Source organism: Fusarium fujikuroi, chromosome FFUJ_chr08, assembly GCF_900079805.1.
Source record: "Fusarium fujikuroi IMI 58289 draft genome, chromosome FFUJ_chr08".
Lineage (NCBI taxonomy): Eukaryota > Fungi > Ascomycota > Sordariomycetes > Hypocreales > Nectriaceae > Fusarium > Fusarium fujikuroi.
In genome coordinates this window covers 1,713,862-1,730,301 of record NC_036629.1, presented here as the reverse complement: position 1 = coordinate 1,730,301, position 16,440 = coordinate 1,713,862, and the positions used below count along the sequence as shown (strand labels likewise).

Below are 16,440 nucleotides of genomic sequence, written 5' to 3'. Positions count from 1 at the left end.
ATGGGCGAGAGCGAGGAAAAAAAAAGTTAATTAGCGAAAAAGAGTGAATGCGAATACTAATCCGAGATACTACACTAATTAACTACGACTTTGTTCACATGGTACCATTTTACACCGCTATCTGACGGGAGTCACGCGATTGTCTGGCACTTGTTGAGAGACGGTAGTTGAAGATTATGTGATGCAGGAAAAGCATAAAACTATACTGTTTCCCTAAAAGTTTATCACTATAGAGTGAACCGACTGTTTGGTGTTTTGAAGGGTTATCGTGAAGCTCTTACGGTTTCACCACCGAATACCACCACGATCGGTTCAGTCGGCCCAAGAAGACGGCTTACAACGCACAAGCCGACCTGTCAAGACCGTATTGATTGACGCCACCTGAGAATCTGGGCCCTCTCGTCTACATCGGTTAATTCATCCGCTGATTTAATCTATTCAGCGGTTAATAGATCCATCTTCATTCGTCTGGACTTGTACTGAGGGGGACATGTTGGAAGCGACGTCAGGAGAAGGGCAGAAGCAACTCCATCGTCTCAGGATGACTGACCCAAAGCTTGGGCCTGCAAGGGTCTAGAGATGGGGACTTGCGGAAAAATAAACACCGTTAACGTGACCCCTGCGGCGCTAAAGCAGGAACAAAAGAACGCTTGAGTTTTTCCATCTTGTCTTCTGCCCCAGTTTCAGGTACAGCGGTTCTTCGGCCGAGATGGACTGCTCGCTTGCAAGACGGGCTTATCACTTCGCTTGGAACGGTGTTGGCAGTATTCAACTGAATGACCGTTCTGCCATTTCTTGGCAATAATCAATCTTACTTTGGCCATCTACAGACTATCGTGAAGATCCAGATGTTAGCCTCGACTTATACCGTCGGTAAAATGCGACTCTAAACTTTAATATATTATGAAAATCACTGTAATACTTGCATGATCTGCTCATATCTCGATCAATCAAATCCATAAAACTACAGGGGCTGAAACCGCCTTGGCCAACACCATGCAGCCCTTGACCACCCTCATCCCTGATGGCATCTCGACCCGAGCATGACACCCCTGCCTCAATCTATCCAAGGCGGGAAACTGATCCGTTTAGCCATGAGGCTCTTTACCCGTCAGTTCAAGTCTCCAAACATTTATATAAACCGCCTTCTTCCTATCTCAAATATACTCTCTTTCTTCACTCAGGCTCATTCAGCAGTTCATTCCATTCACTTTTTGCTCCTTGCACATTCTTTCACGCTTCTTTGACAGAAGTCGTTTCATTCATTCATTCACTTCAACCGCCAGTCGGATATTACCACTCTTTACAAACCACAAGACCAACTTTTCTTACACAACCACCTTTTTCAAGATGCCTTCTTTCACCTCCAAGACTCTTCTCGCCGCCGTTGCCGGTGCCATGGGCGTTGCTGCCCACGGTCACGTTTCCTCCATCAACGTTGCTGGCGCCGTCTACGACGGTTTCGATGCTAGCTCTGCTCCTTACGACCAGAACCCCAAGACCCTCATCGCTTGGTCCACCACCGCCTCCGACAACGGTTTCGTCGCCCCTGATGCCTTCGGCACCGGCGACATCATCTGCCACCGCGATGCTAAGAACGCCAAGGGTCACGCCAAGGTCAAGGCTGGTGATCAGATCTATATCAAGTGGGACACCTGGCCAGAGAGCCACAAGGGCCCCGTCATTGACATGTTGGCCTCTTGCGGTTCTGCCGGTTGTGAGTCTGTCGACAAGGAGACCCTCAAGTTCTTCAAGATCGACGAGGCTGGTCTTGTCAAGTCCGGTAACCCCGGCACTTATGCCTCTGACGAGCTGATTGCCAACGACAACGGTTGGCTCATCGAGATCCCTGAGAACATCAAGCCCGGTTCTTACGTTCTCCGTCACGAGATCATTGCTCTCCATGCCGCTGGCCAGGAGAACGGTGCTCAGAACTACCCTCAGTGCTTCAACCTCGAGATCTCTGGCTCCGGCTCTGAGCTCCCTGAGGGTACCCTCGGAACTGAGCTGTACAAGTCCACCGAGAAGGGCATCGTCTTCGATCTCTACAACAGCCCTACCAGCTACCCCATCCCCGGCCCTGCCATGACCATCAAGTCCCCCAAGGTTACCCAGGGCAAGCTCGCTGAGAAGTCCAAGGGTACCCCCACCACTGGCTCTGGCTCTGGCTCCGACTCCGGCTCTGCCGCCCCTGAGACACCCGCTCAGACTGAAGCCCCCGCCGCTGGTACCTCTGCTGCCGCCCCTGTTGCTACTTCCGCTGCTGCTGAGGAGCCCTCTGCCCCCGTTGAGACCTCCCCTGCTGCCCAGGAGCCTGCCACTCCTGTCCAGACTGAGGCTCCTGCCGCTACCAAGCCCGCCAAGACTGGCTGCAAGGCCAAGCGTGGCATGAAGGCCCGCCGTCACGCTCGTGACCTCATGAACTAAGAAAACCACTAAGCGTGGTTGTGTATGAAAGGTTTTTACAAGGACAAAAGCCTGTCTATCCTGAATGGGATGAATCTTTGAGTATTCTGCTGTATATATGTGACCTCGAGTCCAAGATATAATTCAATTACATTGATTATCATTTGATCTTACCCAATGCCTCCGTGATATTTACATGATTCTCTGGTTCATTATATCGCTGCTTCCTCCGAACTCAGACACAAGACACTCTGTCTTGTGACGTTGCCTTGGCTCTACGTGAACAGCCATAGAAATGAACAACGCTACTTTCTGCATTCAATGTGTCTCGTAGTGACACTCGCCCTGAAGTGTTTTTGTCCTAAATGAAATAGGATAGAAGTGAGAAGTCTCGAACTCATCGAAATCCCTAGTCACGTCTGTCCTCGCCTGTCTAAGACTCTTAGCTGAGCAATATGCCGTAACAACGATTTTATATACATTAAAAACCATGGGAAGTTATGTCACGGAACATGCTCATGGAGAGTATCAGAAGGATGAGGCTAGAACCAGAGGAGTGCACCATCAGAGAATTGTATTGCTAGGACTGAGGTCAAAGTCATAATCGTAAGCATGATTTTAACTATGTACAGAGGATACTAAGGTATCGCAGCCTAAAGGTCATTCGCACGCTTCACCTTCTCCTTGTCGTACTCCTCCAACCAGGCCTTGGTGAAATCCACAATATCCTGCTGAGCTTTGGCAACAGCGGGAGGAGGGAGCCCGATCTCAGTGGCGTTAGGGTCCAGACCGTTTTCATCCCAATGGTGAACACCGTAGGGGATAAGGATGAATGGCTCGCTGGCAGTTGACTTTCTGGGAGCAAGACCGATCGCGTGAGGTGTAGCGGCTCTCCAAGGATCGTATTCACCGTCGATGAAGGCCACGCGTGGGTAGCTAAAGTTCCAACCACCAAGCTTGTTGATAGACTCGACATCAGGTTCGGCAGTGATGTTGAATTGCTTCCGGCAGGGAATGGTGCTATACTCAACGTCGATGAGGCGAGAGACCAGCGGAAGCTGGTTCTTAGGCACTCCGGAGCCAGTTTGCCAGTATCCCCATTGTGTACATGTCTGATAGGTCCACTGACGTCCACTGGATGATGGGTTGAGACTAGTGCTGCCATACATTTCGCGAATAGAGTAGCATTCATCCACAGTCTGGCCTTGGCAGCCTCCCTGCTTATCAGACTCAACGTTTGACCTCATGTAACCGATATAATTGAGGAAACGGTTCGTCAAGTACTTGACGTCGTTCTTATTGGCATGAGCTGAGAGCCACTTCTTGACATATGGCGCAAGAGACCTGGTGCTTGCATAGAGAATAGCATCAGAAGAAACACTGCCGCAGTAGATGCCGAAGTCAGATGAGTCCTGTGCAGGGTCCCAGTTATTGCCTTGCAGGCCTGCAATGCCGCGAGAAATGGCGTTTGCGAAGTCATCGTCGCGTAGACCGAGGAGACCGAACGCAATTTTGAGCTGTTTCTTTTCCTCCTTGTCGCTTCCAGTGAGGATCTTGTCGACAACCTGAGTGAGCTTTTGTGTGACCTTGGCGCAGTCGCCGGGTGCGAAAAGTCGCGCAGCCTCGAAGTACTCCCAGTAGTCGATGATAGCCTGAGTGACACCAGAAGAGGAGATACCACCCCAAAAGACGTCGGGGTAAATCTTTCTGGCGAAAGCAGCAAACGCACCAGCGTAGGATCCACCATAGATAATGTAAGGCGTGTTGGAAGCAGTCAAATTGTGCTTCTCCAGACCTGGAAATTTGACATTCTCGGCAAAGTACGCCGTATCAGCGAGAGCCTGCTCAGTGGACAAGAAACGCAGGTTCTTTGTCTTTAGATCCGGGACAGGGAAACTGGTGCCATAATAACGATGCTCGAGGATGACTCCAACACCACCAGTCGCATTGGCCAGCATCTTCAGGATGCCATGTTGGAGGAATGGAATTCTGTCCTCGCCTGAAGTCTCACCAGAGGCGAGAATAATGACCGGTCCGCCCGCGCGATAGTGCTGCGCATCAAACCAATATCTCAATGGAAACTTCTTATCCGAGTGAGGTTCATACTTGGTCTCATTGTGGAAATGATCGACGGGAACCGAGATGTTGTGAACTTTTATGGATCCAGAATCCGAGTCGGCTCGAGCGGACAGGGACAAGGCGGGGATACTGTACGCGCTTCCTCTGGCGGTGAGCGCCAAGAGGGCAGCGGAAGCGCAGCCAGCAAACCACATACTTTCTGGTGATGGCGGTATATGTTGTTGCTTTGTTCAAGATATAAATCGCGGGGGGAGGCTTTAAGCTTCATATAGTTTTGCGATACGGCCAGCCACCTTCCTGTTTCAGATTAATAAGAGCATCATGGTCACACTGAAAAACATAAGTTCCGTTGCATTTGGAGCAAGGATCTCCATTTATATCCATAGGAAGGAACCTTTGTAGATTGATGAATCACGGCATTTTCGAGCCGATTGTTACCCTTATCTGCTGCTGCTGCTGCTGCTGCTGCCTGTTAATTGATAGAGCAGCATAAACCCCTGCTTTGTCACTGTGGTGATGTGGATAAACTCTCGCGTGATTCACGTAAACTTTATCGGCATCAACGGATAGATCCGCGCACGCTACATGAAGCCAATTGCCACCGAATTTAGTGACATATATAATATAATGAATGATGTTATAGCATTCTACAATAGATGGACCTGAATGTCATCAGTCGATTGAGCCATTGCTCTAAGTTCTCTCGGCTGTTTTAAGCTCTCAGCCACAGGTCTCAGCGGCAAATAACACTCCTAGCTCACAACTTAGACATCATACCAAGATGTCTGACCAATTGCTGAGCCATTACTCAGTCCTCGCAGCACATAATCAGGCTGTTCCGCCTATTCAGAGTTTATTGACTGGCATGATGTTGAACCTTTGTGAGATTAAATGCAACGGTTAAATGACGTGGCTTGATGTGTAACGTCTTACATAAATTAATGGATTGTGCAGGAAAGCAGAATAAAAAACTTTCACGAACCCCTGAAAGAATGATCCGCGTCGAATAGGTGACGCAGGCAAGAATACATCCCCTCTTATCCGAAATCGATTGGAACGAGAGACATTGGGGCTGTCAATGTTCAAGCTATATATGCTTTACTTGGAACAGCCATACTTCTCACCTAGTTCGCGGAAAACCTCCAACATGTCAACCTTTCCAGTCACGGTATTCTCATCAGCCTCATACTCCTTGGCGATCAATCCACCAGGCAGTGACGATTCTATCATTTCCATAAAGTCTGCAATGCAATGCTCAGGAAGAATCTGTCTGAAGAAAGTCTTCAAATCCTCACCTTGCGCAAGCCCGAGGTCAACCTTGTTGGCAGTGATTTCCTCAAACATGTCTCTCAGGTCGACTGAACTGTAGGCACGAGGACCAAAGATCTTGAGGACTTGAGGACTGGGGCTCTCGAGCTTGCTGAGCAAGCTATTCGCACAGACCTCGCCAACGTCTCTGAGACTGACAATCGGGATCTTGAAATCTCTTGGTGCGATCCATGATGAGATTGTTGGCGGATCTCCCAAAGGCATTCGAAACATGTACTCAAACTCTTCCTGGAAATGAGTTGACTGTAGGATAGTCACTTCGGGCACAGAGTCTTTGAGAATCTTGTCGGTGTAATGATTCAAGCGGACAAAGCCCTAAATCGTCAGCATCGACGCAGTTGGCGACTTGGTTACTATTACTTACAATCCCATGGTCATTATGAGACCCCAGACCAGACAGAACAACTAGTCTCTTGACGCCCGATTTCTTCAAGGCACCTTTGACATTGTTTGCTGCTTGCTTGGCCCATTCGCTCTGGTCGATGTTCTCATAAGTTGGCGGCGGGACATAGAGAACGGCATCAGAATTGCTGAGATCGAGACTTTCTTCAGACGCAACATCACCCTTGGCTGAGCCGAAGTTTGGGTGACTTGTGTATTCATCTGGAGCCTTGGAGGTATCACGATAGATGCCACGGATAGTAGGACTGGCTGGAGAGGCCAAAAGTAGGCGGATGGTCTCTCTTCCAATCTTTGTTGAGGCAGGAAGAATAGTTATGTGAGTGGACATCATGGAGACCGGGTCGAATGTTGTAGCTGCTGTTTCCCATTACCACGGTTGTCGAACTGACTCACGTATATTTATATGGCTTGAGGCCCGTATCAATACGGATACCGAGACCGTGAAAGAGGAGAATACCAAGGCATTTGCTAAATTTATCCTCTCAGCTGAAAGCTGTGGCACCTCAAGAGGCTTGGCACTATTGGGATTGGGCAAACGCACTTATTGAATACATGCGCTCCGCCAGTTTACGGAGGTCACAAAGAGGATGGCCACACTGCCAATGTTTGCTCAATATGTCTCTCAATTCTTTCTAACACGGACATCGCATAACGGGTGCAGCGTGCTACTACCTGAACTCTCATACAGAGCTAGTAAGAATAATGTGATCCATATAATTGGCCAAAGTCATGAATGTAAGAATCGATGCATGCTGAAGTCAGCCGCCAGACTTAAGGCTTGTTACCCCTCATCGACATGGCCATATCATCAGCATACGACATCTAAGGTTGTTCATTTTCATCAAAGGGATCGGAAAGACTCGTTCATATAAGAGGGCCGTTCGGCATTTCTATTTGACTTGGCTGGCCACAAGCCCTCTGCCTCGCCGCTGCCGTAATCAGTTCGTTGAAGAGAGCATCAAGATCTACCAAATCTGCCAAAGGTTACAAAACATCGTGCCACCTACCGGAGGAGCTGTTGGTGTGGTGTAGTAAAATTCTCAGCCTTCAACATACCTTTGTCAGATTTCATGGCACGCCTATTCTGAGATCGGAAGCTTGAAATTTATTACAGCGCAATGCATTCCATGAGCCACTTGCCTTTTGGAGGCCATGCAGGGAAAACGAACAGCAAAGAGATGCTGATTGAGGCTGTCAATTCTTTGCTATCAGAAACAATATCATTCAATAACAGAAGGAACTGGACTAAGTTCGAGCCGAGCAGAGGCTTTCCAGAACGTGACAAGAAGTTGAGTGTCATGTATGCTTGTCACCTCTCGCCTTGCTGAGCGGCAGGCATCAGCCGCTGATAGATCATCGTAGCCTTGCCACTTAAAAGCCTCTCACAATAGGTTTCCGGGGTGGTCACTTTCATGTCGGGATAGAGCTCCGTCGCATCTACATAGCCCAAATAATGCGCGTACTCTGGGGTATTATACCCACGAATTCCGAGTGCGTTGAAATACTGGTACTTCACTACCTCGAAGTAGTTGAACGAGTCCGGAGACGGGCAATCAGCCTCTGCTCTAGCCACTCCCTCCATGACCGCGGCTTCTGAGATCTATAAGCCCAGATCGGATTAGTACAGGACATATTTGTGCCTCCTCGATTGAGATCAGACAAGGAACTTACGTAGTTGCGGACAGTCTTTTCGCCACTGGCCTCTTCCAGTAGATCGTATGCTTGGTTCATTGTCAGAACCGTGTTGTAGGCGAAGACCATCTTGTTTAGGGTCCGAGGATCGGCGATAATGCGAGCGACCCATCTTCCAATATCTGGCAGATCTGTAAAGGCACAAGGGGTATTTCCGTCACCTGGAATGCCCCCTAGAGTGATTGGCAGGGCATAATCAATACGGCCAGAGGGCAGGCGAGGTAGCATCAACTGATACCAGTAGCCGATATCCACAATAGTATAAGGAAGTTTGACCTTCTTAACATGATTGATTACCTGCTCTTTCTGTCTCACCTGTTAGCGGTAGAAAAAATGCAATACTTGAGCAGACGCACAACGTCTCTCAACCCTAAAATACCTGCTGGGGGCATAATCGGGGCGAAGCAGCAAGGCAAAAAGCGCTTGACACCCGCGGCGCGAGCGGCATTGATGAGCGGGATTTGCGCAAGGAGGCCGGCAGCACTGATTGCTGAAATAACGGTATCTATGCCATCGAGTACTCGCGCGACTTCATCCTCAGGGCCACTTAGGTCCGCAGCTACGACGTTAATTCCCTTTCCTTGGAGAGCAAGTACCTCGGGTTTCTCTAGTGAGGATTGACGGACTAGTGCAGTAATCTCCTAAGTATCGGGCTAGTTAATCAGATTCTTACGCCAAGAATGAAACCTGACGTACATATTGTGGCTCCGTTGAGTCGAGGAGGGCGTTCAAGATTGAAGTACCCGTCTCACCAGTGGCACCAAGAATCGCGACCTTCATCTCGCTGACAGGCTCAGAGCTTTGCAACGAGAGGTTTGCCTGCTGCAATAAAGAAAATGTGCCAATGTTGTCACAGTTGATAGATATGAGGTTTCTTTGGAAATTGAGCACTTTGAGGCGAGGTTAGCTTAAATATTTGAAAACTAGGCCAAGTGCTCGTAGATGCGGAGTGCGGAGTGCGGAGTGCTGAGTGCAGACTGTTGTATTCTAGCAGTATATGTTAGCAACTTAGCAACTGAAAGTTTAATTTTATGGCCAGCAAGTAGCCATGAAGATAGATGTCTCGATGGCGGACTGTGTGGCAGAGAGGATTGCGGACTTCAGAGTATGGAGCGGAGTTTGGAAGGCACTAAAGTCCACTGTGGAAGAGTCAAGCATCAAATGAGAAAACATTGAATTTTTATACTAGATAATAGATCAAATTGAGAAGGATAATCAAAATATCGGCTGCAAGACCTACGATGGACTCGCCAAGTTTCAAGTTCTCTGCGCTCATATAAGCTCCTAGCCAGGGATCTCAGCTGCAAATAACACAACACATCTGATTAAAAAATTAGACATTGCCATTACGAGTAGCTTGAAATCTTTTACACTGAGATTGCCTGGTTCAGGGCTGCCATATATACTCTACCAGCAGAAGCAGATGCGCTTAGAAGGGTAAGATGCTAAGTGAAGCCTGTGGCTTTGCATATAATGTATGAATACGCCCGACAACCTCGGTATACCATCTTCTTCGACATAAATTACGAATTGATTCCAGCTCTTAGAGATATAGAAGTTTAAGATCTCAAATGAACTACGATAATAAGAACTATCTAGGCCAAGACGTTTCCTATATTGTAACTTATATTGGCTGATGGATTCTATCCTCTTGTGTTCAGCATTCACAATCAGATATCGATACCTGCGAGTTTAAAAGTCGCTTATCTATAAAGAAATACTATGTTACACACCTTAGCCTTGCCATCTTTGGGAAATGGGGGCCAGTGGATGTGCGAACTCCTAGACTTTGGGGCGCGTTGCTACTTGGCAGAGGAAGAGGAAGGACAGCGCTTGAAGTTGAGTCGCTGCTACTCATTCTGAGTCAGTTTTTGAATAAGGTATTCATCAGGAGTCTTTGATTCTTATTAAAGGATTTATTAAACATATAACAAAGTATGTCCCTTGGTGGTTAATGTTGATCAAGTCGATGTAGCGCTCAACGAGAGCAATGTCGGCACCAAGCCAGACTTGCAACGTATTGCAAGCCTCTGGAAACAGGGCAACGCAGAGAAAATGAGATCATTGAATAATGTCAATTAAATTGCAATTTCCTTGGATACCAGCTTTTCAATCGAAATGTTCTGACGTGCAATTGATCAATGCAACCTTCCAAGACCACCGAATCTCTCTATCAAGATATCGCAAGCCGATTGAACCGAAGTCTTGGCGGGTCGACCGATCAGGGACTAGGTAATAACTTAGCAGAGGGAAGTGGTGCTATTGGCATGGTAAGAGATGACGACGCCGCCGAGACCCCATTTTCTTGGGTCTGACGAGCATCGGGCTTGGCAGAACAAGGTTTGCATCTAACGGAGAAGCCACAACTCTATACTACGTAGTATCCAATGGCCCTAGCGAGTCTAGCACTAGGCTTAGGCCCCAGGTAGGCCCAGCCATGACATCTGCCAACGCTCTGCGCCTTCCGGGCCACGGCTTGGAGCTGAAGTGGCGTCATACGGAAACTATCGATGAATCCAAGTTTATCCCCTTTCAACTGACTGAAGGTTGCAATGCTGAGATGGAGATGTCATACATGGCATTGAAGACTATATATACTGCCTCTGATTCCCTTCATCGCAATCCATTATCATCGTCATCAAAAAGAAACCACCAAAATCCTACAACTCAAATCCTTCAGATACCCTCTACCAAATACCCTCTCCATAAACTCTAAACACATCCAAACTCAACAGAACCCACAACGAGTTGTTTTCACTGCAAACCAGCCACACACAACTACCATCACAATGTGTCTCCCTTTCGGAAGAAGCCAAACTCGCTATAGCTCTGGCGGCGGTGGAATGATGGGTGCTCGCCCAGTCAAGGAAGTTCACCATCATCACCATGGCGGAGGTCGCATGGGTGGAGGCATGGGAGGCGGCCGCATGGGAGGTGGCGGTATGATGGGAGGAATGGGAGGCGGACGACGCATGGGTGGAGGTATGGGAGGCATGATGGGCGGCAGTAGAAGAATGGGTGGACGACGATGCTAGAAGCAGAATCAACGGTGGAGACGGGCTGGATGTCGAGGCCAGGCACAGCAACAACGATGGAGGGGACGGACGGGTTAGACCTCCACGTCCATGCCCGCCATAGAGACAAGGATTGAGACCCCCTGTCTGTTGATTCCAGGTGCAACAACAGCAATGCAGACGGGAATGGCGTCCACGCCATGCGCAGCAACAACAATTGCGATGCCCTGTACATCATGGCCAGGTGCAGCAACGAATATTGAGAATATGCCACAGCCTGCACGTCTTTGTTAGAATATGAATTCCTGTATTATTAGAGCGACGGTATGAGCAAACGACTAAGAGAAACCTTTCATGCGAAATAGATTTATCCCCTCAACTCGATTATTACGAAATCCTTTATCAGGCCTCTCTTGCAAAGAGTTAAGTGATGAAATCGAGTGGAGTTTCAATTCAAGAAAAGTCAGTACTATCCGACACTGGCCTGGGACTTCCGTTTTAATATTACATATATCTGTCCAAGTGCATAAGTCGCGACATCAGAACTTTAGTTCCCCCATTCGTATTCATCTCTGCATCCAGTCCTCCGCGGGCACTTGCTGAGTAGCACAATGAATTCCTCCACCGAGCTTAGGAAGGATGTTCAGATCAACCTGAACAATCACTCGATCTGGGAAGTGCTGGCGAAACAAGGCGTAGGCATCATTATCAAGCTTTTCAATTCCAAAGCGAGGCATGATCAGGCCTCCGTTGGGAAGGTAGTAGTTGACATATGAAGCAACTGTGACATCGAAATGATCCCAATTCTCGCCGGGGAGGTCACGAGGATGAGGCTCTTCAACTTCAAAGACTTCCAACTGTCTTCCTTGATGATCTGTTGCGTTCCTCAAAGTTTCCTTGGCTTCTTTGTAGGCTTGGATAACTCGCGGGTCAGCACGTTCAGAAGGTCTGCTCAACAGAACTTGGCCCGGTCTGATGAACCTCGCAAAGGCATCGATATGAAAGTCAGTGATATCATAGTCTTTGACGCCAGTAAGCCAGATCACTTTGTGGGTTCCGAAGTATTTCTCGAATAGTTCTTCTAGCTCTTCTTTCGATTTCCCGGGATTCCGGTTCTCATTAATGATGGAGCTCTCAGTCACGAGAAGGGTCCCATCTCCATCGACCTCAATCGCGCCTCCTTCACTAGTGAAGCCGGAGTCAATTATAGGTACAACATTTCCCTTGGGCGCACTTCCGTCTTTTTCATCCTTATGGTCTATGACTGAAGCTTCTGGAATCTGGATATTCGCAGCAACCGCTTCATCACCAGTGGATGGTATCTTGGCTCCCCAGTAGTTGAAATTAAGTTTGAGCCCAGTAGAACAGCCATTTTGCGTCCCATGAACAAAGACCGGTCCTGTATCGCGGATCCAAAGCTCGCTCACGGCCAGCGGTCGCACATTGACGTTATCAGACACCGTTTCAGATGCTTCATGAACGTCTTCCGGGCGGGCAAACATTGTGACTGGCTCGAAGCGGGAGATGGCGTTGGAAAGAGCCGAGACTTCCGCGCGCGCCTGTCGAAGGATCTTCTCCTCTACAATAGAGGCGGCAGACGGCCATGCAGTCAGCGTTTGCGAGTGCTTCTGCCATTCTGGCGGCATGCGATACCTCCTAGAAATTCTCTGCATCTGGCCTGGATCCATGAAACTCTTGATTGGAGACTTGATGGATCTTCGAACGGTCGTAAACATGAATGTCGAGCGTTCTTGTGTCTTCGTTTGAGTGTTGAGGAGCTGAATTGGGGGAGGAGTTGGAGTCTAATTTATGTATTTTTTGGGTTGGCAGATGGGGTCGGGAGCTCCACCAAGTCGTATTAAAATAGTAACAATGTCGCAGAACTTCCGTTGTGATACGGTCACATCATGAAGGCTGTACTCCCCGAGGACTTTAGGACTTGCTGTATGGAGTACACTTTCAACATTATCACGTGATATCGCTCGAGCTCCGGTAACACGTCGCGTAACCTTAGCTTCGGCTTATACTCCTTTCATCTCCTTCACAGCCTTGGAGGCTCCCGCCATTGCACCCAAACATCTTTTTGCCGTGATTTTATCATGACCACCCGAAGGAGCGCCAGGCTCCATGCTCTGCACGACCGGGCGCCTACAAGTGCCCAAGATGACTCCGGCCCTGATATGTCTAGCAAAACAGGCAAGCGAAAGGGAACAGTGAGCGAATTGCACGAAAAGCCCCTCGTCATCGGTAATGCGAAAAGACAAGCGTCCAACAATGATGGAAGGCCAGCTACAAAGAAAGCGAGGGCAGAAACTAGTCGTAAGAAGGCTGAAGTACTATCCACGAAGTCACCAATGTGCACAACAACCGACCTTCTTTGGTCCTGTCCACGAGAGATTCTGAACTTGATTTTGGACCATGTGAGATTAGCACCATCCACTAATCAATTAGAGAAGTGCTGAACGCAGTCAGATCGAGGATACTAGAACGCTCGGAAGACTGAGCTGCACCAACAAAAGCTACTTTGCCATAGTTGCGCCTCGACTCTACGAACGCATCGATGTCTCTGTAGCTTATCATGCTCATATTCCCAAGTTAATCCGAACTCTTGAGCCTTTTCTGTCTATTAATCAAAGAAAACAACTCAGGAAGGAGGGCCAGTACCGAGGCCAGCAAGAAAGCTTTCCAAACGCTGTTGATCCCAAAAAGAAGCCTCGGTTTGGGGAGTACGCCCGTCAAGCCAGTCTGTTTATCGGCGACCCAGGGAAAAACCACAAGTTCATTGTGAACCGATATGTTGAGGAAGCTCTAAAGAATATGTCCAATCTTGAGGTCGTCGAAACCTCCAGCATCACAGAGTATGCGAAATCTCTTCTGCTGCGAACTTTCAGGCTAACATGTATCAGATCTATTTCCAAGAGTTTAGCAATCCAAAAGAATCTCAGAGCCTTGAGTGTTTCTGCCGGTAACCTGGGAGAAAGCGAAGCAAGACCGCTAGCCAAAATCAAAGACCTCAAACACTTGGCCATCCATCTGCTCGGTTTTGCTAGCCCCGATTTCCGAAAAGATAACACTCCGTTATCCTTGATTCTAAATTCTCGGGCGACCCTTCGAAGTCTGGACATAGAGACTGGATCATTTAGCTCTGTGTTCCTGGATGACTGGCCGAAAGGCAAGAGCCTTACCTCACTCAAATCATTCTCTCTTACTGGAGCCACTATTGATGAAGACTTTCTGAGTGCTCTAGCAAATGTTGTCGACTTTGTTGCGCTAGCAGAATTGAAGTTTGGCTATCTTTCACATGACCTCAAGATATTGTTTGAGTATCTCAGCGATGTCTTCTCGAAGGCCCGAGATGATCAAAAGGCCAAAATTAAACTGCGCAATTTGGACATTGAAATGGGAAAGGAAACCTCTTTCGCGGTACCCGAGGAGCAAGAAGCACACGTTGACGCCAGAATCGACTTTATATCGTCTTTCGACACTTTGACTTGTCTGGAGCTGCATGACTACGGCCAATACCGTCAAGAGATCACGGTCAACCCTGGTCTGAAGAGCTCACTCCTCAGAGCTATTCTCAAACATGAGAAACTGACCAAGCTGAAGATATCCTATAGGGGCGTGACGAGTGGCTACAAAATAACGTGCTTGGAGCCTGACACAGTCTCGACTCTGGTTGATAATCTTCCAGCGTTGAAGGTATTTGAGTTTATTCCAGAGCCGACCAAACTTGTAAGTACCGAAGCCTGTGAGCGAAGAAACGTTGCTAAAACAGAGACAGGCAGACATTGCTAGAATAATTTGCCGTGGCCGCAACCTGGCAACCGTCACTCTTATTACCGGCGGCTCATGGTCCAGCCTTGCTGAAAATCAGGAGAAGGGCTTGGAGTTCCTGCACGCAATATTTGAGCAAGTTCTGAACGGCGGTGTGAACAGCGCTGCTGGAGTCTTTAAATGGGAAGACTATAGCAAGATCACACGCGTGGCCGTGGATTGGATGATATGGGAAATTGGATCGAAACTCGGCAAGGCCAAAAAAGGAATGAAAAAGGCAAAGAAGATGAGCGTTTCAGTTGGAAAGCAGAAGCGAGAGGTTTTGTATCGTGATATCGCGGATTTCATTCGCGCTCCTCTTCTCAATGGGCTTGGGAGCAAATGGGTAGACAAGGTTAAGAACGATATCAAGTAATTTGGATAGCATAGCAGAATACCAGGTATCAATAGATCAGAAGCGCTTCGGGTATTTGGATTTGTCAACAGTCTAATGCTTCGGTAGTCCGAGGTTCATCAGTCAGCCACTGTCAGTGTTGATTTGAAGACGCGAAACGCCATGTTGATGCAGCGATATTTATAAGCAGTCTAGCAGATGACGTAACGAGGCAGAGCGATTATGCCACTTTGAACATTCATCTTTCTACTTAATTTCCACGATTCTTTCGCAATCAAACATCTCTTCTATCTGACAGTTTATCCATCAAATACACAACCACCCAATTATCGCAATGTCGTCCAAGTCCTTCTACGCTCTCATCGCTGGCGTTGGCCCTGGCACTGGTAAGCTTACCCCTCCTTTCAACTTCCCCTGCTTACTGATCTTCAACCAGGTCGTTCCGTCGCTCTGCGATTCGCTCAGAAATACCCAGTAGTATTACTTGCTCGTCGGCCTGAGAGTTACGAGAGTACTCTTGCAGATGTTCAAAAGGCGGGTGGTAAGGCGATCGGGGTCTCAGCCGACGTTGGAGACGCTGCATCTTTGAAGAATGCTTTTGAGACTATCAACAAGGAATTGCCAGACAGTCAACTCGCGGCCGCTGTTTACAACGTCGGAAGCGGTGGCTTTGCTAAGAAACCTTTCTTGGAGCTCACAGAGACTGATCTCAATGCCAGCATTGATGGATCTATGTATGTCGTTCCGTCTAACTGGAGATGCTGTCAACTAACAACACAAGCCGGGCATTCTTCAACTTTGCGCAAGCTACTATCCCTCATCTTCTTGAAGCAGTACCAAGCTCTCACTACCCTCCGACCCTAATCCTCACTGGCGCCACAGCTTCCGTTAAGGGTTCCGCGCAGTTCAGCACCTTTGCAGCTGGAAAATGGGGCCAACGCGCCATGCATCAATCTCTTGCTCGTGAATTCGGTCCAAAGGGTGTCCATGTAGCTCATGCCGTGATTGACGGAGTCATCGATATCCCACGGACCAAGCAATGGGCTGCTAATGACGGTGTCGAGGATGGAAAGATTAGTCCTGATGCGGTAAGCTGATCAACACAATTGGCTTGAAAGTTACTAATGCAATTTGTAGATTGCTGAGGCTTATTGGAATCTTCATACGCAACATCGCTCTGCATTTACCCAGGAGATCGATATCCGGCCATACGTTGAGAAGTGGTAGAAATTACGTCGACAACTCTATTTGGAATCGTTGTCAATATTGGACAAGCAAAATGTGCATACGATTGAAGAACGTGCCTCTCAATGGTCCATAACATAGCTTTATCAGTGCTGATATAATTGA

The 16,440-nt window shown here is 48.2% G+C and overlaps 8 protein-coding genes; 4 read left to right on the top strand and 4 right to left on the bottom strand.

Moving 5' to 3' along the window:
- Positions 1-1,350: 1,350 nt before the first annotated feature.
- Positions 1,351-2,427, top strand: FFUJ_12340 (probable endoglucanase IV precursor; the record flags this gene model as incomplete). Its single annotated transcript, XM_023581935.1, has 1 exon — positions 1,351-2,427. The coding sequence occupies one exon, from the start codon at positions 1,351-1,353 to the stop codon at positions 2,425-2,427; it is 1,077 nt and encodes a 358-aa protein (XP_023434543.1).
- Positions 2,428-3,059: 632 nt separating this feature from the next.
- FFUJ_12339 (related to serine protease) lies at positions 3,060-4,679 on the bottom strand (the record flags this gene model as incomplete). The annotated part of the gene is made up of 1 exon (XM_023581934.1): positions 3,060-4,679. The coding sequence occupies one exon, from the start codon at positions 4,677-4,679 to the stop codon at positions 3,060-3,062; it is 1,620 nt and encodes a 539-aa protein (XP_023434542.1).
- A 904-nt stretch (positions 4,680-5,583) lies between these two features.
- FFUJ_12338 (uncharacterized protein) lies at positions 5,584-6,544 on the bottom strand (the record flags this gene model as incomplete). XM_023581933.1 has 2 exons in its annotated part: positions 5,584-6,129; positions 6,179-6,544. 2 exons carry the CDS (start codon positions 6,542-6,544, stop codon positions 5,584-5,586), a joined length of 912 nt encoding a protein of 303 aa, XP_023434541.1.
- A 981-nt stretch (positions 6,545-7,525) lies between these two features.
- On the bottom strand, positions 7,526-8,688 carry FFUJ_12337 (isoflavone reductase family protein; the record flags this gene model as incomplete). XM_023581932.1 has 4 exons in its annotated part: positions 7,526-7,816; positions 7,888-8,214; positions 8,265-8,549; positions 8,605-8,688. The coding sequence occupies 4 exons, from the start codon at positions 8,686-8,688 to the stop codon at positions 7,526-7,528; spliced, it is 987 nt and encodes a 328-aa protein (XP_023434540.1).
- A 1,657-nt stretch (positions 8,689-10,345) lies between these two features.
- Positions 10,346-10,943, top strand: FFUJ_12336 (putative protein; the record flags this gene model as incomplete). XM_023581931.1 has 2 exons in its annotated part: positions 10,346-10,542; positions 10,589-10,943. The coding sequence occupies 2 exons, from the start codon at positions 10,346-10,348 to the stop codon at positions 10,941-10,943; spliced, it is 552 nt and encodes a 183-aa protein (XP_023434539.1).
- A 545-nt stretch (positions 10,944-11,488) lies between these two features.
- Positions 11,489-12,658, bottom strand: FFUJ_12335 (related to peptidylarginine deiminase and related enzymes; the record flags this gene model as incomplete). The annotated part of the gene is made up of 1 exon (XM_023581930.1): positions 11,489-12,658. One exon carries the CDS (start codon positions 12,656-12,658, stop codon positions 11,489-11,491), a length of 1,170 nt encoding a protein of 389 aa, XP_023434538.1.
- A 363-nt stretch (positions 12,659-13,021) lies between these two features.
- Positions 13,022-15,111, top strand: FFUJ_12334 (uncharacterized protein; the record flags this gene model as incomplete). XM_023581929.1 has 4 exons in its annotated part: positions 13,022-13,342; positions 13,395-13,780; positions 13,829-14,654; positions 14,704-15,111. The coding sequence occupies 4 exons, from the start codon at positions 13,022-13,024 to the stop codon at positions 15,109-15,111; spliced, it is 1,941 nt and encodes a 646-aa protein (XP_023434537.1).
- Positions 15,112-15,424: 313 nt separating this feature from the next.
- Positions 15,425-16,317, top strand: FFUJ_12333 (probable short chain dehydrogenase; the record flags this gene model as incomplete). XM_023581927.1 has 4 exons in its annotated part: positions 15,425-15,476; positions 15,527-15,824; positions 15,872-16,178; positions 16,228-16,317. 4 exons carry the CDS (start codon positions 15,425-15,427, stop codon positions 16,315-16,317), a joined length of 747 nt encoding a protein of 248 aa, XP_023434536.1.
- Between the last annotated feature and the right edge of the window lie 123 nt (positions 16,318-16,440).